Consider the following 25,460-nt stretch of genomic DNA (forward strand, 5'->3'; position numbering starts at 1 on the left):
GACTGACAGGTGAGTTAGGACTACACTGAAGGAAAGGAAGATCGGAGATGTTCTGCTTTTTCCTCTTGGCTTCCTTTCCCATTTCTGAAAATAACTTTGGAAATAAAGCAAATCAAATGCAAATGCTCCCCCATTCCTATGGTACAGAATGTCAGGAAATCCGCTTCGCCAGTCTTTGTGCAATATTAAGCGCCCACACATAACACATGGGATGTTTATTCCTCACTCTGGCACCGGCTTCCTCCCTTCCATACTGTTTGGAATGTACAAATGTGGAGGAGTTGGTGTTACCGGCCTCTGAGAACCTTCTGGTTTCACATTTCTGTAAAGGAACAGCTTTTGTGTTTTCAAGGCAGATTAAAGAATCAATTTGCATTTTAAATGGGCACTGTGGAAGGGAGAATTGTGTGGAGGGCTTCAGGTGGTTTCTGGATGGTGCAGGTTGTGCCAGGGTAGGACGCTCGCTGGGAGCAGCGAGTCCCCCATGCCCCTCCTCCTGGCAGGAGGGCCCACCACTTAGAAGGCAGGCTGTGGAGTCTGGGAGACTGGTTCGAATTCTGAACGTGTTCCCTGAGTGACTTTGGATGGGCTACCTGTCCTCCCTGAGCCTTAGTTTCTTCATCTGTAAAATGGAGCAGATTATAGCAAGTGGGTATGTGGTGTTTACTTGTGTCTGTGTTATGAGTACGGATGTCCGTCAACCACCGGAATGGAAAGATCAGTTCAGGGTCCGTACCCACACTGTGACCCTAACAGCTGTGCCCTTGGCAACTTGAAGTTCCGGAGGAAAAGTGTGAGTGGCAGACTCAGCAAGCTCTTGGGCTGTTGGTGTGAAGAGCACACTCACCCACGGGAGCTCCATTGTGGGCTTCCACCCCAGGCTGCTGCCCGGGGCTGCAGAGGGCAGAACGCAGCCTCCGTGCTCGGGCTGCCATCTCACCAGTGACTCAGGGATTCTGACTTATGTTTTCTTTGTTATTGGAATGGACATGTTTTAACTGAACAGCTTGGTCAATTTTGACACCAGAATGTATTTATGGCATCAGTAGAGAACTTGACCAGTACCTCACAAGCCCCCCCAGAGTCACTCAAGCCTAAGATGAACCATTATCCTGACTTGTATCTGTTTTTGTACTTTGATATAAGTGGAATCATACAGTCCACACTCTGTGTCAGACTCAGTACCCCGTGTGTGAGGCTCAAACACCCTGTTGCACGTAGCTGTAGAACACTGTATGTCATTACCCTGGCTGTGAAGTCTTCCACTGTATGACGTGAGTGCCATGTACTTACTCCTTGAACTACTGATGGGGCTTTGGCTACTACAAACGGTGCTTCCATGGACATTCTAGTACTTCTGTTTTGTACATAATATACATTTCTGTTGACACCTAGAAGTGGGATTGCTGGGTCACAGAGCAACTCCACATTGCTGTTCAGCTTCTACTACCAAAAAGTTTTACAAAGTGATCGTATTAATGTATAATTCCACCAACAGCAGATGGGAGTTCCAGTTACTCCACATCTTTGGTAACACTTGGGATTTCCAGTCTTTCATTTTAGCCAGGCTGTACCTCTCTGAGGTACATCTAGAAGGATGCCCTGGCAAGAAGCTTCTTTGGGAACTATCTTCAGGGTCTGCTCTCTTTCTGAATAAAGTCTCTATTCCTTGCCCCAACAACTCATCTTGGTATATTAGCATGTTGTGCATACGAGCTTGGTAACCACCGTTAGTCACTCACTCATGTCCGACTCTTTGCAACCCCATGGACTGTAGCCTACCAGGCTCCTCTGTCCATGAGATTTACCAGTCAAGAATACTGGAATGGGTTGCCATTTTCTTCTCCAGGGGAGCTTCCTGACCCAGGGATCGAACCCAGGTCTCCTGTATTGCAGGCAGATGCTTTACCATCTGAGCTACCAGGGAAGCCCTCTGGTAACCACAGTGCACATGAAAATACTGTTGACTTCCCACGTTCCACTGATGGAGAGGACCATGTACACAGACAATCCCGAGTGCATTTATGTTTGGCTCCTGAAGGGGTCTTGGTACTAGCACAGGAACATAGGTATCTTTACTTTTCAGGAAATCCAAAGTGCTTGAAAGAAAATGCTGGTCTCACCTGGTCCTCTTCTGTCTGCCCCTGCTGCCTGTCTCCTCTTGAGAAAGGCCGGCATCATCTCTATCTTAACAGCCAACACTCACTGAGGATTTGGTGAAGCTGTGGCTGGGCAGTGTTTTATATATATTTTCCATCATCCTCACAGCATCCTCACAATGTAGGTAATACCATCTTCTTGTCTTCGAGGAGGAAAAACTCACCTCAGGAAGGCCATGTAACAAGTACACAGCTGTGCCACAGGCCTGGGGGGAGGTGGAATTCCAGCACAGGCCTCCTGCTGCCCACCCACCCGGTGCTGTGCAGTCCTGTCCCCCACAACTGACACAAGGTGTGTCCTGAAATTAGAGATCTCGCTGCACTGAAGTGGGTGGTCCACACTGCTCTGCTGTAGTACAGGAGAGCGATGTTGACATAGCCCAGCCTCCAGTGGTCATGTTCCATCAAGTCACCACAAACACCGAAGTAGTGCGGACCAACCCCTTCCTCCTGGAGCAATAGAGGGTCAGGTTCCTGTGAGGCTCAGGGCACAACATTTTCCTCAAAGGATCAACCCAGAATGTTGTTTTATGTGTGTTTCTCTTTAAAAACACCTTCCTTAACACATACCCTTGAGTTGTTAGCATTGAACTCATGGCCAACACCAGTGTCTCTTGTGCCTGAATGAAGCTCACCTAACACGTGTATTAATATTTTCTCCATCAGGCACATCCCAGCCTTCATGCACAGGAACCCTAGACCGCACTTCAGCATTGTGCTCGGAGGCAAATGTAAACAGCAACCTCATCCTCATCCCCTCCCGAAAGCACAAAAATACAGAGAGCGTGGCACAATGCGGGCTGAATGGGATGCTTGTTGACAGTTGCCTCACTCAACCTCAGCTGAGAACATGCACGTGCAAATATTGCTTTGAGGGCTGCAAATAAATTTTAGCAAGTAGGCGAATCTGCAAATGCAGAATTTGTGAATAATGAGATCAACTGTGTATTTGCTGGTTGATTGATCTAGGGTAAGAATCTTCTTTATTAAGTGCTATGTGCTTGATCAAACAGTCATCTCAAGTAAAGCACTGAACTAAGCAAAGTGATGGCCATGCCTTGACACTGCTGCAGATCACCAAGAGAAAACTTTCTTCCAAAAATCGCAGAGATCGCTAGGAATAGCTGTGCAGTGTCTGCACTGCACAATCCTTTCAGCTGAGGGAGGCAGCTTAGTTTGGGCTGCTCCACCCAGGAAGGGGCACCATTTTGTCATTTATCAAGAAGTACCATGTTTACCAGTGGTGGCCTCTCAAAATGCTTCCTGAATGATTTTCTATAAACGTCCCTGGAAACCTATGAGGTCAGCAGGGACAGGTAGCCACATGCTTGCTTTCCTGTTGGCAATCAAGTGACTTGTCCTAGGATAGTCTAAGAGTCACTCTTCCAATGCATGTGGTCATTTCAAAGCTGACAAACCAAGGGGTCCTCTGGGCAGTGCCCACCAGTGTAGTGTTTCCTGTACCCAATGGGATGGACCAGTGGAGAGCCAAGGCTGCCTGCCACCTGCCAGCTCAACTGTTTGCTCCATTTGGGGGTTCACTCTTGATGCTGCCATGCCTTCAACATGACTGGAGAAGCATAGGGCGGTGACAGCAAATGGCTGAGGCTGGCACATGATAAAGTCTCTAGCTGATCAATTTCCATCCAGGCCTAGAATGACATAAAGATCTGCCCACAGGTGACCAAAGCCCAGTGTTTCCCACAGAGCTCGGTCATTTCTACATAGGCCTACAGATTCTGAGCAACGTGTCTAACAGGACACGGACAAAGCTGAACCCCAAACCCCAAGTGACCCCCCTATTCTGCCTGCCTGGTGATTGCTGCTCCCTCCTCCCATGACACCAGCATCCCTGCTGACACCCTACTGCTGCCTGCATAGACACCATGGAGATGCATCCACCCCAGGCCTCCTCCTCTTTCTGCCATCCCTTCTCAGAGCTGTGCAGCTCATGTTAACCTCCCCCTTTCAGAGATGCTCATGAAGCACCTCTGCGTGTGCCCCACCCCATTTTGCTGCAGCAACATAAAGAACCAAACTTTGTCCTGGAGTGACTATGGGAACATTTCCGGTTGTCTCTGACTGGTGTGCTATCATGCCTGAGAATCCTATTTTATTGGTAGAGAAAAGTTGAGACTTGCCTCTTGTGGGGTCACAGAGAAGTGGATTCTAGGGTGGTTTTGTTCTTGTATAATCTCAATTAGCTGGCCCTCCATGTCCTGACACCGCAAACAAACATGCCATCTAGGTCCAAAACCCTTTTTCTTTGTTCCACACACACAGCTTCAACAAGAATGCCAGCCCTGTTCTCCCAATCAAATCACCTCTCCAAAGACCCTCCTGCCTAGAAATGTGGAGTCTCCACTTTCTGGAGCTTGTTTCTCCTTGGCTGAGGATCCAAGGGAGCTGCTTGGTAAATTGTCTTTACCAACGGGATATGGCAGAGATGATACCATGCCAATGGGGAGCTTAGGGCAGCTTCTGATTATCTCATGGGACATTTCTAGCTGCCATGTGAAAAAACCTAGGCTAGTTCCCTGGAGGATGATACAACATGTGACCCCAGCTGATAGCCAGTCATCTGCTCAAAGACAGGCACCTGGCTGCTGACAACTGATGAGAGACACATCAGTTGGCTACGGAAGCCTAGCCAAGACTGGAAGAACCACCTGGGTAAGCCCTGCCCAAATTGTTGACCCATAGAACCATAGCTAAATAAGTGGTTGCTTATATAAGCTACTAAAACGGAGGTTCCTCTGTTACACAGCAGAAGCTTACTGATGCAATATCATTCGTTTAGAGCTAAGATCATTAATGGGCCCTGAAGGTGGTTAGTCATCATTCCTCAAAGTAGGACTTTAGCAAACTGTAAAGTACTTGTGAAGGGAGAATTCTGTGATCAGCTTTGAAAGCCATGCTATTACACTTCCCATATGGAGATTCATGGCCCAAATTTGCATATTAAAAGTTTGTGAGAAACCCTGCATTTAGCACATAGTAAGACAATAACTTAGCATTTCTGTTCCCGATCAATAAAGGAGCCTTGATTTCCAACCTGAAGACCACAGATCCTCTGAGAAGCCCAAATGATTGTACTGAGGTCAGGTGTTAACCTGGAGATGGTGGCAGGTGGTTGCGACACCTGTCCAGTGGCAACCAGGTGTCCCTGTGCTATGGAATAGATGGTGTCTCTGCTCTTGGCTCCTGACCACCTGGAGGCTTCCTTGTACCTGCTGAGGCTGCAGGACAGGCCACCAAGAGGGCACATGAAGCAGCTTCCAGAAAGAACTGAAACAAGACAAGTGCTGCCTCCAGAAGGTGGATGAGCTGCCTGGAAGTCGTTGCCAAAATCCTCTATTTACAGAAAATGGCACTTTGTAAATACCAAGCTGTGCTATTTATGTAGCCGTTTCTCATCAATATATGTGGGAATTCTGCAATATCACGAGTGCTCTTCAAAGGCTTCCGGAATTGCAGGCCAATGAGGGTCACAGATAGAGTCAGCTGAGCCCTGCAAACCCTATGCCCCCAGTTCCTGTTCTTGCACATGGCTTGGCTGCTGGTGCAAGAGCAAAGGGCAGGGCAGGGCCAGGCCAGAGCCATGACCAGGGTCTGGCCAGATGGCCCCTCTCCTTGGGGGCATGGATGGGGGAGTAATGTGGGCGGAAACAAGGCACTCAGGGATCTGGCCGTGGAGGGATCAGTCCAACAATGACCAGCACATCCTGGTGCTGGACACAAGGCTGGTGACACTGCCCTGCAGCATGGCCACAGTCCCCGCGTCCACCCTACAACCCCCAGGTCCTCTCACAGCTTAAGAACTGGGAGGTTTCTAGAGCTGTGCCCAGAAAAAAGGCTTTGGAAACTATCAAACACTGTGCCTACTGACCATGCCTGGAGTCACTTCCAATGTCATCACTCACATCGTTGCCATGGAAGGAGACTTCCCTCACCATCGCCCACCAACTCAGGAGCCCTGCACCTGAGTCCAGCCCCAGCCGTCAATCCGGCGCTCTGTGCCCTGGGCAAGTTGCCTGATTTCTCTGTGCCTCAGTTTCCTCACCTGCGAAAAGACGAAGTAATCCCTGCGTCCTAGGGGATGTCATGTCATGGGACCCTCTCAGAGTCTTAGTGACCCATCTACAAAGTGGGAACAAGATCGGCTCCCACAGGAGAAGCTGATGAACATGCAGTGCTGAGCGTCTCATCCTTCATTTCTGTGCGATGTTCCCAGCGTGAGTCATATTTGTCAGCCCCCTGGGAGGGGAGGACCACCTCCCATCCTGCACTGCTCACTGACAAATCTCTCCATCAACATGTCTTCATTTGATTGAAGCTGAGGTAATTATACAACACTGATCTAAACATAGTGTCAGCAATTTTCTTCTTTGGGCTGTTTGCTCTGCCAAACCTCAGTTTGTTCATTTATCTAAAATGGGAAGATCAAGGTAGAAGGTGAGAGGAAGATGCTAGCATGCTCCTCCCACTGTGGGAGACCCGCAGCCAATGTCTGTCCCCCACCCCCAGCCTTTACCTTCATGGCCTGGAGTGGACCATCTGGATGCCCTGTTTGTGCAGCATGTGTGCACACAAGCCTTGGTGCTCTCTGCCACTCTCCCTTGTCAGCATCTTAATGGGAGAGAAGAAATTCCTATCTACTTGGTTTTCTGAGCTTCTGGGAGATTCCTGATGCACTTGGACCACTGCCAGGTACACGGGTGGCTGAAAAAATGACACGAGGTATCCCCTGTTACCCTGTGACTGATCTTCAGCTGAGCAATGAACACTGGGGGACCTTCTTTCTGCTTGGCTCCCGCCCTGATGCCCTGGACTCGTGCACAAGTGATGGACTACAGTGTATGGACCACTGGCCAACTGAGGCTGGAGTTGTCTAGCATCTGGGCCTTTGCCATGAATACTATTTGGGGGTGGTGGTGGCTCTTGACTCTCTGCAGGAGTCCTGTTCCACATATGGAGCAGCTGCCCACTTTTGTTCTGCCCACACTGGTCATGTGACTTGATCTAACTCCAGGGGCCCTGGAAATGAGCCTGTTCTCTTGTGATATAAAGGCACAGAGCCTCGGAGAGTGCCTGTCTGTACCCAAGCCCAGAGCTCAAGCTCCCAACCCCAACCTGCTGAGTTTCACTTAGGCAATATTGATACTCCTGTGTGTTTTCAGGCAGCACAGGCTCGTCAGAAGGGGCTGAGTCCCAGGAAATCCGACAGTGTCATGGCTGACCAGAGACGGGAGTCCTTTTATCTTTTACTGCACCAATTTTGGCTCTTGGAACTGGACTGGACCTTGAGAATTTTTTTTTCACTTATAGCTGAAGAGGCCAAAATATGAGAAAGGCTAGTGACTTTCTCAAGGTCGTAGAGCTGAACAGTGGTAGCCCTGGGACAGACTGGCCCACCACCACTGAGTCATCCTGCAGTCAACACAGTAGTGACATCCTCACCAGCCACACTCTTTCTCCTTTGGTGAATGGTGCCATCGCCCATTTACCCCAAAGACAAACAGAGAGAGACCCTCTGCACTCAGTTGGTTTGAAGACATTCAAAGCAGCACAGCTCTCCTGCCAGTGTTCAAAGACTCTATCTCATTATTAGAAAGATCACAACAGGAAACATTCCAGTCTCTGCCACATCTCACAGTGCAGGACACCCCTTCCCCTCCCTTCCCTGAATCTCCGTGTCAGCACCATCATTAAGCCACACAGAGACGAATACACTCACAGAAGAGCTTTTCCCTTCCTATCAGTTTTTATTTTTTTAAAAAAGACAAGGACCAGCTAATTTTATAAGGGATGACACAGTAAATCATCTCGTTAGTCATCCTGAGTTCTTTCCAGTTTGAACAGACTCCTCTCTGAACTGACTTGTCTATTTACTATAGAAAGGGAGACAAGAGGATTCACTTTTTGCCATTTTTGGTATAGAAAAATCTGGTTCCTTTGCCAGCAAAGAGTGGAGCAAAACGTTCAGGCAGTGGCTAGTCATGGAGTATTCACACGTGAGAACCGAGGCATGTGTAAGCACTGCACACGGCAGCAGGATGGAGGGTCGATGTGGAATCAGAGGAAGGGGTGCACCCAGGCACCCCAGGTGGGATGAGCTTGAAATGACTGAGGAACACGAGGAAGGTCTGAGGGTGGGAGTGTGCTGGGGGTGGGGAGAGTAGGACATGGATGTGGAGAGGTGGGCAGACCCAGAACGTGCAGGCCAATCCCCACATATATCATTAAAAGACTGCCTGGACCACTGTGTGGGATGTGGACATGAGGGGGGATCCTGGTGCAGGGGAGGGTGATGGCAGCCTGGACAATAGCCATGCCAGTGAGGATGGAGAGGAGATGGGGATGAAGACACAGTTTGGAGGTGGAAAGGCCAGGATGAGCTGATGGCGGTGGGGTAGGAGAGAAAGAAGTCAAGGCTGATTTCTATGATTCCAGCCTGAGCAATTCAGTGGATGTGTTTCTGAGACGGCCAATCTAAGGGGCAAGAGGGTTTGTTGTCTTTTAAAAACCCATGGCTCCATTTCAAACTATATTCCAACTCCATATCAATCTACACTCCCTCTTCAGTGGAGTGCTGAGTTGCCAAGGGAGATATTAAACACACTCACACACACACTCCTTTATCCAGAATCCCACTTTAAGTAATTGTGCCTAAGATGGTAAAATGTCTTTCCTATTGCCTTTTAAAAGAGGGTTATGGTATCCATAGATAAGCATCTGTGTGTGTCACATGTGCACTCAGATGGATGTGCACACATCCAGCCTGGGGATAAAATTGCCCTCTGGGACTCGTCCTCTGCAGAGGAGAGTAATAGGTTTTGCCTCAAGCCAACCCTGTGAAACAGAAAAGCAATGAAGTCAGATGAAGCTGGGCCTGTGTCCAGGAGAGGATGAGAGGGCCAGCACGAGCCAAAGCTGCTGGTCCCATCACAGTTTCAGATACTGAAAACCACTCTGCTAACTGCGCTCATCCCTCTAGTTCACAGCACTGAGGAAAACACAGCTTTAACAAGTTCAAGAGGATAAAAAGTAGATCCTCAGGCTCCTACCATTGTATGTAAAATGAAACCCATCAAAGCACTAATAACATAGCAGACAAGACAGACTCCATGTTTACCTTTGGAATCCACTCCCAGGGCAGGAGAGGGCCTTGTGTTCTGAGAATGCATCACGAGAGTCCATGAAGAGCATCCCCAGCCGTGGGCCAAGGATTAGGCCACAGGTGGACCTAATTTGCATTCTTGCTTTGTCATTTCCAGGCAAAAGAGCCTTTCATCATGAAATCTATTTGCAAACAGCTCCTAGTATTCTTGGGAGTAAGATGAAGCAAGCCTTAGGAAACAAGACTTTCAGAGAGAGTGTCCCAGGTGTCCCAGGAGTGGAGCACACCCACCCATTGGATTAGGAGTTGGGTAGGTGGGTGCCATCTTCGTCCCTGGGCTGACAGTGAGAGGCAAGTTCGATGGCTGACAGTTTACTCCAAATATCCCCTAAACCAGCTCCTTGGGATCTGGCTCTAAATTCCCCAATGAAAGAGGGGCCACTTATTGAAAGGGCAATTTATCTTTGGGGTTCCTTAAGATTCCTTAAGTGTAAGAACAAGAGAGGACTGCTGCTGCTGCTAGGTCGCTTCAGTCGTGTCCGACTCTGTGCGACCCCAGAGACGGCAGCCCACAAGACCCCCCCAGCTAGCAATGGGAACAGTTCTGGAAACTCTTCAGGAGCTTCTGAAGAGGGTGAGAAGCTCTTGGGATCTCAGGGAAGCAGGGGTAGGGGGAGATGTGGCAGAAGAATCTGGCTCCTTCCTCACTGTGGACCCCAGGTTGAATGGGCTTAGCCAAAGCTACACCCCAAACCCACCTCTGCCCACTCCTTAACTGAGAACACATTTGGGTGGTTTTCATACTCAGGCACCAGCTTCAGCTGCTGAAATAACATCTCAGCAGACAGAGGCCAATGCTTCAGGGAAAGAACACTGTGATTGTCACCAATGACGTGTTTGTTCAGATGCTACATGTTGGAGCACATGTTCAGAAAGGACTCTGAGTCCTTGTGAAATTGGGAAACAGATACAGCTCTGTAGGGGCTACAGACATAGCTCCCTGGGGCTCTGCAAAGCCCAAGCTACCTAGCAGCACCAACATCGTGGAGACAAGGCATGTAACTGGAGTCGGTGGTTTCAGAGGAAAGATACTGTAAAATTGTAGTCGGTATAGAATATTGTTCACATTGGGACTGTTGGCAATCTCATCTAAGAGGAACACATAAATTAAGTTTGCCTTGTAGGTAACAAAATAAAGAAAAATAAAATAGAGTGGGGACGAGTGGACCAATAATAATAAATTACTATCAATAATGACAAAATATTGATAGATAAATAAGATGAAGAGCAGCATACAGTAGGCTGCAGGTGTCCGGTCCTGATAGGTAAATATTTGGTATCTAAGCAATGTGCCTGCTCTCTCCCATCACCAGTTGGGGCTCCTCATTAGATCAAAGGTAACACTGTCTGCTCCAAGCTCATTCTCTAAGCTTCTCTCTATTGCACTGGGTTCAGGATGTGAACCAAAGAGACAGTAGATGAACACCTGTAGCATCTGTCCAGAAGGGGCTGGATTCTCATAATTTTGCATCTTCTATAGCCTCATGGGTTTTAGAGAGAGAACAGATGTGCATAATAATAATGGTTGTTGTTTACTCAGTTTGTGTGTGACTGTTTGGTGACCCCATGGACTATAGTCCACCAGGCTCCTCCGTCCATGGGATTTTCCAGGCAAGAGTGCTGGAGTGGATTGCCATTTCCTTCTCCAGGGGATCTTCCTGACCCATGAATCGAACCTGGGTCTCCTGCATCGCAGGCAGACGCTTTACCATCTGAGCCACCAGGGAGCTAATAATAATGGTAGGTAATATCTATTCAGCCTTTTCCCTAGAAGCAGAACTAGATTCCAGGATTCTAGTGCAAGTCTTTTAGCTGGGAGGGAGGAGTCTCAGAAAGTGACCCCCCTCCAATCCAGAAAAGAGCAGGAAAATAGATCAGGGACGAAGGGGCTGCTGATCCAGGTGTGTTATCCGTAAGATGCTGGACAGGCACCTGCTGGGGCACCTGGGGGAGACAGGGCTGAATGTGTTTCCATGTGCACATCGGAGGCATAAGGGAACAAAGGTATTTATCCATCAACCCCTCTCTGACTGAGGGCTACTTCTGGGGGTTGATAATTTCCTGGCACTTCTGGGCTGCCCTGCATTCTGGTAGAACAGGCTCTGGGGATCAGCAAAACCCTGGACTCATGGGAGCAGGGAACTGCGGTTCAGGCAGGCACACCAAGCTGTAAATACTAAGTGGGTACAGGGGGCCTTATCCCAGCAGTGCCAGATACTCTACCAAGAGCTCTGCCCACATGACTTCATATGTTCCTGAAAGCAGCCAGATTCACCTCCAGCAACTGACAGGGAAGCTGAAGCTTGACCAGGCAAAGCAGATCGCCCATGGCTATGCGCCTAATCAGTGGAAAAGCTAGGACCGACACTCAGGTGGGTTTCACTCAAAGGGTACGCTCTAAACCACCACCAGGCTTTATATCCAGCTTGAGGTCCTGGGGAACCAGCCACTGGCCAACATGTGTGCCGCCCGTGACCCTGATGGTCAGACTCTGGCTGTCTGAACTGGGTCTCACGCAAGGAGAGGAGTGAGTAACTTAAGATCTTTCGAAACATAATTTACCCTCTTTGTGCTAATCCTCTCTGGACACCAGTTTTAGCTTTGTGTTGACACTGACAAATTAAGGACATGCTCAGCACTTTTGCAAAAGTAAACAGGAAATTCCACAAGCTCTTCTAATCATTTTTCTCTTCCAGGGTGAAATCCCTTAACTAAACACGTCTGCCTGGCCAGAGAGTTGTTGCCAGGACCTTGCTGACCAGATCCTGTGGGTCCCCTTATACGTCGAAACCCCTGTGGCAGCCCCTCTCTTAGGATCCTGGCCTTGGAGCTATAGAAAGGCCTCTGGGCCCCCGTGTCCTGGTGTTCATGAGGATGGGGCCGGTTCCCAGTGGGTCTGACTCTGGTCCTTTGTGGTGGGCTAAGCACAGGTGAGCCACCCTTAGAGAGATGTAGGGTGGGGAGAAGGTGAGGACCAAAACACCTAACATTTCTTGAGCATCTACTATGCACTCCTACTTTATAGATGTGGAAATCGAGGCCAGGAGAAGTTCTGTGACTTGTTCCAAAGCCCCTAGCACTTTGGTGATACACAAGCTCTCCAGCTCCTAATCTGGGTACCTTTCTGTCTCATCAAACATCTCATCTTGCAAAATAGGTTAATTGTCTAGCTCAGGGAACTATAGTCAATATCTTATAATAACCTACAAGGGGAAATAATTTGAAAAATAATGTGTATATGTAAAACTGGATCACCTTGCTGTGCACCTGAAATATTGTAAGTCAACTATACTTCAATGAAAATATATATTAAGAAAAAAGAAGGCTATACATAACCCCCCTACACACACACACAAAAATCCCATCTTGGATGCCTGGTGGCCTGTAAGTGCCTTCTACGCATCCCGTGTGTGTGAGTTGCTAAACCCAGGCCATCGCTTAGATGCCAAGGGTAAAGGAGTAGCGCCTCTCTCCTGGAGACCTTTTTTCCTGACCACCTCTGCTTTGTGATTTTGAGTTGACAATGCAAGAAAAAGAAGGGATGATGGTCAACTAGAATCTCTAGGTCTTCTAGGGAACCCCCTGCCATGCACGCATGCTCAGTTGCTCAGTTGTGTCCAATTCTTTGCAACCCTATATGGACTGTTCCTCTGCCTACGTGATTTTCTAGGCAAGAATACTAGAGTGGGTTTCCATTTCCTCCTGAGGCTACTTAATTTACATTAATGAAAATAAAATAAAATTTAAAGTCAGACTAACCTCTCAGTTAGACTAACCAAGTTTCAAGGGCTCAGTAGCTCACATGGCCAGCAGCTCCCTTACTGGACCGAGCAGAGAGAGAACAACTTCATCAGCGTTAGAAGGTTTGAGATAGCACTGTTTTATAGACTTAAAGTGTTCAGTCTCAAGAGCAAAAAAGGAAAGGAATGACCTTGGAGAGACAAAAATCACCCCCCGGGGCTGAGGTGGAGCTTTGATGTACAAAGCTGCCTCTCCAAGTAGGGGTGGGGGCAAGAAGGGCCCCTTCCACATTCTACTGGCATCCTGGCCCCTCCAACCACTGAGAACTGGCTTGTGCATCAATTAGTTTATTCTTTGGCTCTTAACAAAAGCACTCTGAGCCTCAGGGAGGGGAGAGGATCCAAGGACACCATTCCTTAAGATATTATAATTAAACAGATGACTGGAAGCAGCCAAGGCCCCAGGGAAAAGATATCCACCCTGTAAGGCTCCTTCCAGAGCCCCTCCCCCAGGACTGAAAGGGGACTGGAGCTCAGAGGAGGCAGGGAGAGGAGGGGAGTGCTCCCCACCTGGGATGGGCTCTCCCCGTTCTTCAGGAACACGTCAAAATTAGCCTTCACCCTGCTCCACGTTGGGGGTGAAGTTGGAGTTGGAATTCAGGCTACAAAGCCAAGACTTCCTTTGGGATCTGTCCGCCCTCCTGTGCTTCAATCACCCCGACTAAGGAAGACCTGACTGAGGGTATCCTGATCAACATTAGAACAGACGGTGAAGCAAGTTCTCAGACGTGTGTTTTCCTGGGGATATTCACTGTTGATAGAAGTTTGCAGATGACGGATTTCCACTCTACCAGGAGCTTCCCAGGTGGCACAGTGGGTAAAGAACCTGCCTGCAATGCAGGAGATACGGGTTCAATTCCTGGGTTGGGTAAATCTCCTGGAGGCGGGCACAGCAATCCACTCCAGTATTCTTGCGGAGACAAGAATCCCATGGACAGAGGAACCTGGCAGGCTACAGTCACAGAGTCATACATGACTCAGCACAGCACAGCACAAGGAACCCCTGGGTAAAGAAAGTAGGAAGGAATCTTTGTCTAGTGGAATCTCAGGCCTGAAGGTTTCTGACAGCCTCAAAACCCGGAAGAACCAAGGAAAATTAGCGTCACAGTGCAGGGAAAGTTTAACCAGAAATGGCTGCTTGATTTCCACAAAGCTCACAAAAAGGAGGGAAGTATTAAAAAAAAAAAATGAAGGCAAGCTTGGGCAGGGAAGATTAAAGTGTAGTTTCAGAGAGTCAGAGCATCTGTGACCAAGGGCCAGCACCAGGCCAAGGGCAGGGGCTGTGCGGAAAGCCTCCCATGAAAATCAAACTCACGATGTCCGTGTGCGACAGGCTGTGTGAGCTTAGCTGGGAAGCTTAATGAGGTTTCAGGACACGTGCTAAAAGGCCTGGGTGCTCTGGCGGAGATCCCAAATCACTGCCAGTTGGTCCCTGGGGTCCTCTCTGGGGCGGCCTGGGTGACAGGGCACAACTCTGGGACCCTCCCAAAGAGGGCCTGCCACCCCTCACTGGAGGAGGCCAGATGACATAAACAGCCATTTATGATGCCCTGAGGGGTGTTCGTCAGGATACCTGGGACCCCAGCCACATGGCCCTGAGCCGTCCTCCGGCCTTCCTGGACCTCTGTGCCCTGGTAGGGGAGAAGAGTGCTCTGGGTTGCCTCTGGCCGTGCCTGACCCTATTCCCCAGGCAAGGAGGGACCACTTCCAAGCCAGTGCCTGAGTCACCTCCTGGGGCCTCCCACCCTTCAGACCATAGTTTCCACTCCCTCTAGATCCTGAACTCCAGGGTCTACATCTTCCACCGCAGGTTTCTGCTTCCTGTCTGGAATTCCCTTCCCTCTTCTCCTTTGGAAAACACCTGCCCACTCTTCAAACCCATTCCACTATTGGAGCCTTCATTTCACTCCTCCTGCCCTGGGGGGGGGGGGGCGGGGGGACCATGGCCGCACTAACATGCAGCGGGAGCCATCCAGGGGGGATCTGCCTCCAATACAGAGGGCTCCTGCAGAAAAATACAGTCAGCTGTGACCAGACTGCTAGAAGGGTCCAGCCTGGTGCCACCATCCTGCAGGGGCTCAGAGATGCTTCCCAGAAGGCTGAGAGCAGGACTCTATATGTAGCTCCTACAGCTCTGACTCATGCATTTAACTGTTTCCCACTGGCGACAGGGATGGCTTAGGTTAGCCCTGGCAGCCTTTCCTACACTCAACGATGTAATCTGACAATTCTTGAGCTTCAGGTGTGCTGGGTGCCATGGTGGGTGGAGCTTGTCCCAGTGCTGAACAAGTCGGGACTGAGTAGCTTTTGTTTTGTGATGTCCAGACACTACACGAGGGTTTCCTGTGAGGCTCATGTGATGCTGCAGAAGGGGGGTGGGATGGGTTATATTTCTGAGGTTGGACAATATAAACTTGTTCCCTGACCCTGAGGAGGCCACCAGCAGGCCCAGCCTGACTAGATGCAGCAGAGGGGCTCCTCCTCCCCCCGAGCCTGGGACCCCTGCATCACCTGCCTGCATGTGGATCCCCTAGGCAGCAGGTTGGGCTTCTCCACTGGGGTCTCCTCCCTCTGAGAGGCAGGTTGGGGAGGAAGCCTGAGTGGGCCTTGGCTGCAGACACAGGCTGTTTGGGTGGAGAATTCTGGAATTCCAGGTGCTGGAGCATGGTCTTCAAGGGGTGAACACTTACTTTGGCCCCTAGACTCCTTGCCCTGTGGTTTCCACAATGCAGGGTGCAGAGCAGGGCAGGCTGTGGGATAAGACATCAGTAATGACAAAGTGTGAGGCTGCAGGCTTATATCCATTCCTCTAGGCAAGGTGGGTTAGAAGGCAATGGCAACTCACTCCAGTACTCTTGCCTGGAAAATCCCATGGACGGAGGAGCCTGGTGGGCTGCAGTCCATGGGGTCGCTAGGAGTTGGACACGACTGAGCGACTTCACTTTCACACGCTGGAGAAGGAATTGGCAACCCACTCCAGTGTTCTTGCCTGGAGAATCCCAGGGACGGGGGAGCCTGGTGGGCTGCCGTCTATGGGGTCGCACAGAATCAGACACGATTGAAGTGACTTAGCAGCAGCAGCAGCAGCAGGCAAGGGGGGAAAAAAGTACCTTTAAGCAAAGGCCGGAATTATCCTGCTTTGTCTATTTAGCTTTCATGCCTGCCTGGGAACTCACTGCCACAGATGGCATAGGCCTTACGGGACCCTTGGCTCATGAAGGACAAGGCAATGTACCTTCCTCTGCCTTCAGCTGGGTTCAGAGGATCCTGGGGCTGGGGGGAGTGGAGAAGGGTGGAAGGGCCCTGCCTTTGGCTGCGACAACACCCCTTGGGAGACGGAAGTTTGTGCTGTTTGGGCTGAGAGTGGAAACCTCATCTCTCAGCTGTCAAGGCATCAGGGCGCAGAGGCAGCCAGGAGTCCCAGGTCTGATGCAGTGCCTCGGTGTTCTCAGCCTAGCAACAGGGAAGATTCCTTGGTGCTGGGGTGGTAGCTGGCATCCATAGTAACTGTTCTGTGCCCGTGACTCTCCTGATGGGCGGGAGGGCTGCAGAGGCTGTTTTATCATTTGGGGCCCCTTGAGCCTTTTTTTAAGTGGATGGTTTAGAGGGGTTGGGGTAAGTGGGGAAAGACTTGTAGAGTTGACGGCTTTCATCAGGAAAGGAGTCATGCTTAGGCAGCTTATGGGGCCAGAGGGTAAATATATTGCCTGAAGTTGCTCACAAAGCAAGGACAGCAGAACCAGGCTCTACCCCACATCTGGTCTGACTCCAGAGCCCGTGGTGTGGATGGAAAAATAAGGTCTCTGTCCCCTCCCCTGAGTTATGGTGAGCGTGTGACTGCAATAGAGGCTGGCAGAAATGACTCGTGTGACTTCAGAGGCTGTGCCACTCAGGCCATGGGCTTCCTCCTTGTCACGGCAACCCTCCCTCTGCAAGCCCTGGGCTGCCACCTGGAGCCATGCTGGAGGGGCCACACAGAGGTGCTCCAGTTGACAGTCCCAGCTGAGCTAGTCCTCCGGGCACTGCAGCCCAGACACCAGAAATGGGAGTAGACGAGCCTTCTTCAAGGGGTCCTCTAGCAGCGGCTCCAGTCCCAGCCATCAGCGCCACCACCAGCCACGCAAATCTCCCATCCTGGGCCCTGAATCCCGGGTACAGCACCTACCTCTGTGCCCTTTCTGAACTATTGATCCCTGGAACTGATAAGCAACAGGATGTAGTTATCTTACCCAATTCAGAGAATGTTTCACAGCAATAAATAACCAGAATGGAATCAAAAGCACCCAGGCGGAGCCCATGCCATGGAGATGGGAAAGAGCACTGATGTGTCTAGTGGAGAATGTGTCCTGAGTCTTACTAGTTCTGCAGCTACTTCTTCAAGACAGCGTCACCTCTGCCCCCACCCCCCGCCCAACTCTCTGGATGGGGACAAGGAAAATCAAAAGTCTTCCATCCACTGGGCCTGTGGATGAAGTGCTAGGCCAGGGGTGGAGATTAAGAGCCAGAATACATTTTCATGGACCACCTACTACATGCCAGACACTACTGCCCCACCACACGACAGGAAGAGGTCTCGGAGGAAGCCACATGCAAAACTACATCCCTGTTTGCATCCCAGCTGTGCACAAAACTACATCCCTGTGGGAGAGAAGGTGACAAGCAATAAGCAAAGAACTAGGTAATATTATGTCACAGGGTACTCGGCGCTGCAGAGAAAAATAAAGCCACGTGAAGACAGGAAGTTTACAGAGGCAGGCTGGGGAAGGACGGACTCCCAAAGAAGGTGGCATTTCAGCAGAGAGAATCCCAACTCCGTTTGACCCCAAAGCCCACACCCTGGGCATGGGTATCGGGGAAAGAAAATGTCCATGTAGCCCCTAGCGTACACACCTGTGGCCTCTTAAAGACAGGACCTTTGGATACACAGTACTGTATATATAAGACAAACGAGAAGAATCGGCTGTAAAGCACAGGGAACTATACTTGATATCTTGTAATAACAACCTAGAAGGGAAGAGGACCTGAAAAAGAATATATATGTACACACACATGTACACACACACATATAATTGAATCACTTTTATGTACACCCAAAACATTGTACATCAACTACGCTTCGATAAAAAACACCTTTTAAAAAGCACGTTTGTTGATCACCTGTTTGGGGTTCACAGACCCCACAGCAGGTGTGTGAACAGGAGGGGAAACCCTTCTCCTCCCTTCCCCTCCCTCACCCCCGACTCCCCACTTCCAGGCTCTCCCTCGGGCCCCGCGGCAGGGCTATCAGCAGGGTACTTACGCAAAGCACGTGAAGGACCACCGCGCCCTGTCTTCGGTCCTCGTTGGTGAAGATGTCATTGGGGAACTCGTGCAGGGCTGCGGGATGGAGAGAGAAGAGCAGCTCAGTACACACAGGTGACATTTCAGAACAGGAAGCCTTGAGAGCACTGCCTTCCTCAGTCTACTGTGAACTTGGATGAGGAAAAATTACATTTGTAAGTTCAAAGTTCACAAATCTCTAACTGGGAACTTGGTGATTCCTCGTGATAAGAATAGAGGCAACAAATCTCAGCCGTGTTAGAAACACGCAGGGCTGTGACCCCAGCGGACATGCTCAGGACCCACGGTCCTGCCATCTGCCTGGCTCCCGCTCACCCCCTTCAACACGGGGGCGGCGTGGAGATCACCACTTATGACCAAGGTTCATGAGGACACCTGGGAACCACTACTGTGCAGGTCTGTGTTCTAACACCCTGACAACTTCATTCCAGCGCATCAGTTTCCTTCTGCAGCCTCACATGTCCTTGCAAATACTGAAACGTTTCTCCCAAGCAGAGATCTGCGGGCTTCAAGGACTACCCGGGGGTCCGTGGCACATGCAGGGTTAAGTCCTTGCTCTGAACTGTCTGACTGGCCCTCTTTTCCTTGTCCTGCTCTTGCCCTGGCCGGGGCCCCTTTGGCCTCTTATACTCCCTCCTCCTGCCTCCTACTTCTATACCACATTGCCCTCTGCTTCCCGGGAAGTCCAGTGCAGGGCAGAACACATAAGAAATGTTCCTTTCTGCCCACTTTCCAAACCCAGGACATGGGTGGCTGCCGTGCGGAACCCTGCAGGGCAGGCCTGTCCCTTAACCCCCTGGCCCAGGTATCTCAGCACTGTCTGCCCCCCACCTGGGGGCACTTGAATCTGGCCAAAGCAGCACCCCACTCCATGGTTCTGAAGACAACAGGCATTGCCCATAGCTGCACTGCTCCTTCCTGATGTGCCCTGGGGATGGGCTGGCCACAGTGGGTAGAGACAGAGGCTCTAACAGCAGGACATCTGCACAGGTTTGGGCAGAATTCACAGCAGCATACGCAGTGACCTCTGCTCCCGGCCAGCCGGCACCCACCCTCCCTGCACTTGACACCCACTATGCCTCCGACCCTCCCAGAAAGCTGTTGCTTCTGGACTGTAGACGAGGAACCCAGCAGCAGCAGGACTGGATGGTGTGCTGGAGCATCCACAGGGAGGGCCATGCACCCAGGAGACCAGCCCATGACGCCCTCACGGCTGTGACCTCTTGGCTCCTGGCACGGCTTGCCCATCTTATTTCACCTGGTGACCTCTTCCTTCTGGGGGGCTTCTTCCTAGTGGGGACCTGATCCAATCTAAATTCAGCCCCCACACACCAGAGGAACAATCTGTACAGCTGCCATGGGGCTCTTCAGTGCTGGGCAGTCAGGGGTAAGTGTGACCAATCCATTGCCCACCTTCCTCCAGAGGTAGAGATGGGCCAATATGCAGGTTACTGTATCCATCAGGACAGCCTTGGGAAACTGAAGCCAGGGTCTGCCTTGTGATGGGCATCATGTAAAACCGCCATGCGTGGGGACCACTTACCATCAACGAGGAGGAGGAGGGATGTGAGGGGCATCAAGGTGCCCCTGCCACTGATACATGGAAGCCAGCCACTGCCTTCCCTCCTGCCTCCTGTTGAGGGCAGCAGATGGAGAGAATGAAGGCCATGGTGCAGGCAACCCTACCAGTCTTCAAGATGCCCACACCAGGCCTGCTCCGTCATCCTTGCCTCTCTACCAGAGCCCCTAAAAATGGTTTGATCAAGGGCACCATGTCAGTAAGTGACACATTTTTATGTTTTGAATTGAGGCGTTTTGAAGGACTATTGCTAATGCTGAAGTTTCAATACCTGGGTCAGCTGATGCAAAGAGTCAACTAATCGGAAAAGATCTTGATGCTGGGAAAGACTGAAGGCAAAAGGAGAAGTGGGTGGCAGAGGATGAGATGGTTAGATAGCATCACCAACTCAATGGACATGAATTGAAGCAAATTCCAGGAGACAGTGGAGGACAGAGGAGCCTGATATGCTGCAGTCCATAGGATCACAAAGTCAGACCTGACTTTGTGACTGAACAACAACAATTTTTATTTTAAATGCCTTGGGTGCTCAACAGTGAGTTCAGGAGTGGAATGACCAGGACCAGATGGATGTTCTGGGCTTTGAGTTAGGTAGGGGAGGGTCTCAGCAGAGATCTGGATTCCCAATAAACCCTGGGGCCTGGCTGGGGCTCTTGGATAGGCCCAGGCCGAGAGCTGTGCCCTTGGATGGGGAAGGACCCACAGAGCCCAGTGCTGGCTCTGGATGGGCAGAGTGAGCGCTGTCCAAAGTGCTGGCCCAGGAAGTGTTGGGTGGGGGTTGGGGTAAAAGGGTAGGGCTGGGGACCAGGACACTCTCCTTCAGGCTCCTCCTTCCTCAATGCTCAGGGGAGTGGGGAGCTTGGCAGTGTCCCCTTCTTGATCTGTCTTCCTGGCCTGGTGTCTGACTCATCACCAGCTGGGAACTCCCAGTCCTTGGTCAAGGGTGCCTTCTGCTGTCAGAACTGGCTAGGAGAAAATCAATGAAATTCTCCATGAGATGATCCTGTTACCCAAATGCTAGTCCATGTGCCTGACATGCAGTGAGGCCAAATGATACTGAAATGCTGGCGTTCAGAGCAGAGAAAAATTTTCTGCAGGGCCTAGCAAGGCTGAAGCGAGGCTCTTGCCTTAAAAACCCCAAACTTCCTGAAAGCTCTCAGCGAAGCCCTTTTCTAGGAAAGGGGAGGGAGAGGCATGGTTGTTGTTGCAAACTTCTGGTGTCAAGCCCTTTATTACTGAGGTCAGGTCATGGTTAGGGAATGACATGCTTGTCAGTCTCCACCAAACAGATGTGATTCTCTCTTCTGACAAGAAAGGGTAGGTCCCAAGGCACAACTTCCACCCCCCAAGGTCTAGGGCCTGGTTAAGAGGAGGCAGAGCTCAGTTGTTGGCTCCCTCAGGGCCAAGTCTCCAGACCCTGTCTATGACCCAAATGGCCCTCAGGCTCCTCAGGCTGCCTAGACAACAGGGACTGGACATGGCAGGACACAGTCCCAGCCTGGTCCCTGGGCCCCCCAGCTCACCTGCTGGCCCAAGCCTGGGTGAGCTGGAGGACCCTGGGAGAAGGCCAGGATCCACCTCTTACCTCACTCTCCACCTGATGACCACCACTCTGCTGACCATTGGCTGAAATGCCCATGATTGGTGGCTCATTGACAACTGGTTGCCTGTTCATGGGACCCAATGCAGTGCTAACCAATGGCCAAGCGGGACCACTAATGGTCACTCACTAACAGTTGGTCACTTGGGGGTGGGGCCCATGGCGGCACCAACCAATGGTTGAGGACCACTAATGGTCACTCACCGACAGTTGGTCACTTGGGGGTGGGGCCCATGGCGGCACCAACCAATGGCTGAGGACCACTAACGGTCACTCACTGACAGTGGTCACTTGGGGGTGGGGCCCACGGTGGCACCAACCAATGGCTGAGAAGGACCAGTAACAGTCACTCACTGACAGTTGGTCACTTGGGGGGGGGCCCACTGCAGTGTAGACCAATAGTTGAGCAGGACCACTAACAGTCCTGAAAAACCATTGCCTGCTAATGGGGTGCAGAGTGTAATGGCATATGGCAAAGGCCTGGTCTATCACTATCCCACTGCAGAAGCACGGGGCTGTGAGCAGAGCAGCTGGCCCTGCCGGACCTCCTCCCCGAGCTGGAGGTGACCTGGGCGGTGGCTGAGACAAAGGGTGGGTGTGACCAGTCGGGAGGGTTGGAAGGCAGAGGACAGTCAGTTAAATGCTTTCCAATTGCTTCTAGAACGACAACATTCTTACTTGGTGGTTCCCAGTCACGTGGAAAGAATGGCTAGATAAGAATTCCCCAGGAAGCCTCACCTGATGTGGGTCCCACTTTATGACAGCTTTTCTGAAAACATGTACTGGGCTGATGATGAAATTATTATGATGATTTCAGAGAGCTACTGCATGACTTGCAAAGAACATTGTAATCATTTTCAATTCCATCATGTTGGAAGCTTGTGTGACTCATTGGCAAAGACCAGTACCTGACGACCCTAGCCACAGGGGACATGACTCAGGAGCAGCCCCGTCACCAGAGACCCAACTGGGGCAGCAGCTTCTTTGGGGGTAAGCCCCCAAAGCTCATCACTTATCTCATCAGTAACCCTCTCCACCCCATATGCACCCCACACAGTGCTTGCCGGTACAAAGTTATTTCATGAAGTGTTGTTTTGTCCTGGTTCTAAAGCAGTTTGATGTGATGGTGTTTAATCTCCTTAAGGCAAGGGTCAGCTTAGGCCGAGGAAAGGGCCCTCAGTCAGGCGTCTGGAGATGTGGGGCTCATCCCCAGGCCTCTCGTGGTGTGGCTTTTGCCAACGTGTCACTTCATCTCTCTGGGCCTGAATCTGCCTGCTGGCCCATGTGAAAAATAGCTGCAGTTTCTGGTCACTGCTCCCTCCAGTCCACGCAGTGTAGGGTCAGTGCATACAGCAGGTGCCTAATAAGTGTTGACAGGATGAAGACCTCTGCGGGGAGGAGATGGGGTCCCTGACTGCAGATAGCATGAGCTGGCCTTGCCCAGCTGGACCAGTGGCTCAGGAGCTGCTGCTGGTGGTTGAGTTAGCTTCTCTAAGGTCGAACAACCCCCCACGTGAGGCCAGCACAGACTCGGGGCCACAAACTCAGCCCCAACAGTGCTTTTGGAAGGGCCACATCTGCCTCTGAGAAGAGTGTACGGAGACAGAGTGGCCGAATGGCCCTGCCCAGCGCTTCTTGGCCTTGGCTTCCTTAACATTTTCCTGTGGCCATTGGTTAGGCTTTGAGTATAAGTCCACCATGGGAAATGAGGCCTGGGTTCAGGACCCACCTCTGTGACTCATGGGTTTTCTTTTCCCCTCTCTGAGCCCACCTCCTCCATCGGTGAGAAGGTGTGTGGACGCCATCCGTGTAGAGTTGCTGGGAAGGGTGCAGACAGTGTGTGAAACACCTCTGCCATGCCATACTTCCTGGGTACCTATTGCTGTTCCTGTTCATTTTAACAGCGATAGGATGCTGGCCTAGCAGGGGGCTGAGGACACATTCCTCACAACATCGGTGTTAAAACACACCGATCACCAACTCCTGCCTGCCTCACCTGGGTTATTTCTCCGGGATGGTGTTTGGTCCGAAGGAGCCGCATGAGTGCCGGAGCCTCTGATAAGTGCTTCCTGTGTACAGGCTGTTGGGGAGCCCGAGGTCCTTGTGTCATGCTGGCAACCGCTATACATCCAGCTGAAGTTTCCCCCAAATACCTTCAAAATCCTCAAAGTCTCTTTCTGCTTCTCTCCTTCTCCCCCTAATTTTCTTTCCGGTACATCTTGCCAGCCTGGGGCAGGCAGCCGGCAGAGGCAAGCAGTGCTGTTCCCATGGAAACGACAGAGCCTGGAGGGAACGGATTCCCCTTACCAAGGCAACGGCAATCAGCGGCCTGCTTCTCTCTCCTGGCTGCTTTCCTGGGCCTGAGTTTGATGAGTCTAAATGGAAGTCTGAAGGGGATGGAGAGCTTTTCTTTTAAAATGCAACAGGGACTTTCATAGCATCTTTAGACATACTAATTGCATACTGATCAAATGAAGCAGCCCAAGATGAAAATCAACACACCTAAAAAGGCCCAGCTCCCTGAAAATACCTGAGTGAAAGGAATCTGGGCCTCTGTGACCAAAACAACACCCTGCTCTCATCCAGGTTTGTTTGTTTTTTAATCATGAAATACTCAGAGCATCTTGATTGCCTGGCCCCTTGGGGATTGCACCAAGAACTGAGGTCCTGACACTGCCCAGCTCCTCTCTGTAGCAATGGGTGACTTCAAGTTTCTGTTTTAGACGTTCTGATACATCTTGCTGCTCCCTGGGTCCCTGGCAGACACCCTGGGAAGCCGAGTGTGCCAGTGTGGTGACAGCCCCCACAGAGCCCTCCTGATGCTTTGTTGGTGGACCCATTATGCTGTGCTGACATGTAACCTTCCAATACACTGCAGTCATGCCTTGGCCTAAATAACCCTATGAGCTCCTGGGAGTCAGGATCTCTCTCAGGGCAGCACCCACCAGGCCCAGGGCCACAAAAGAGAATGACACCGAGTGAATGGAATCAGACAGCCTTTCTCCTAGGTCACAGCTTCTGTATGCACCCAGGACAGACTTATTAGCTGAAAAATGACACTGGGAGGCACAATTCAATAAAACACCCAAAAAATGAATTCCAACCTGAGTGGTCTTTCAGGCTGTGGACAAATAACCCATTCTTTCCATTCCAAGACCTGGAAGGAGCACAGGTCTAAGCCTCCTGTGTGGTTAGGTGGGGCCATGCAGATGCTTTGGTTAATCAAATGCAAACAGAACGACAGGACGTCTGTTTTCCTGGGTCAACCTCAATAGCCAGGGTCTGACTCACTATTTTGTGTGCTCTTGGCTACATGTCAGGAATGAATCTTTCATCAACCAGGGTCCCTGAGTCAGATATTAGAATCCCATCCCCCTGAGGTGCACATTTGGTAGCCTGAGTAATAAACAGCACTTGCAGTCTCCTTAGCACTGAGATTTGGGGCTGTTTGTTAGCCAACATATCCAAGCCCACTCTGAGCAATGCAATAGCAAACGTGTCTTTGGCATCCCTACGGCATTTTGCACATGAGGTTCTGCCTTGAGACAATCTTTCGTTTCTCCTGTCTTCTCCACTAGACTGTGTGAGGGTAGGAAAGGTGGGAGGAAATTTGTTCTTCTGTGCATCCCCCATGCACAGCTAAGTGTCTGCAGAAGAGCAGTTGCCTCATGAGTATTTGCTGATCAGATGAACACATGTGTCATCACTGAAGTCCCCTGAACAAGATTATCTGTGGAAGAGTCTATGAAAGTGGATGTATTCACAACTTGAGAAGTTTTGGGCATTCCAGACTCAGTGCGGT

The 25,460-nt window shown here is 50.7% G+C and overlaps 1 protein-coding gene and 1 non-coding gene across 2 annotated transcripts in view; both read right to left on the bottom strand.

Moving 5' to 3' along the window:
- Positions 1 to 25,460, bottom strand: part of SLC24A3 (solute carrier family 24 member 3) — a 430,346-nt gene that overhangs the window by 148,991 nt on the left and 255,895 nt on the right. Inside the window, exon 3 of the mRNA XM_006077251.4 lies at positions 18,439 to 18,515. Coding sequence (XP_006077313.2) covers positions 18,439 to 18,515 — 77 coding nt within the window. The remainder of the gene's footprint in view (positions 1 to 18,438; positions 18,516 to 25,460) is intronic.
- TRNAR-GCG lies at positions 10,994 to 11,066 on the bottom strand. The gene has a single exon. It is a non-coding gene; the product is annotated as a tRNA-Arg (tRNA).

This window comes from Bubalus bubalis, chromosome 14, assembly GCF_019923935.1.
Source record: "Bubalus bubalis isolate 160015118507 breed Murrah chromosome 14, NDDB_SH_1, whole genome shotgun sequence".
In the NCBI taxonomy this organism is placed as follows: Eukaryota; Metazoa; Chordata; class Mammalia; order Artiodactyla; family Bovidae; genus Bubalus; species Bubalus bubalis.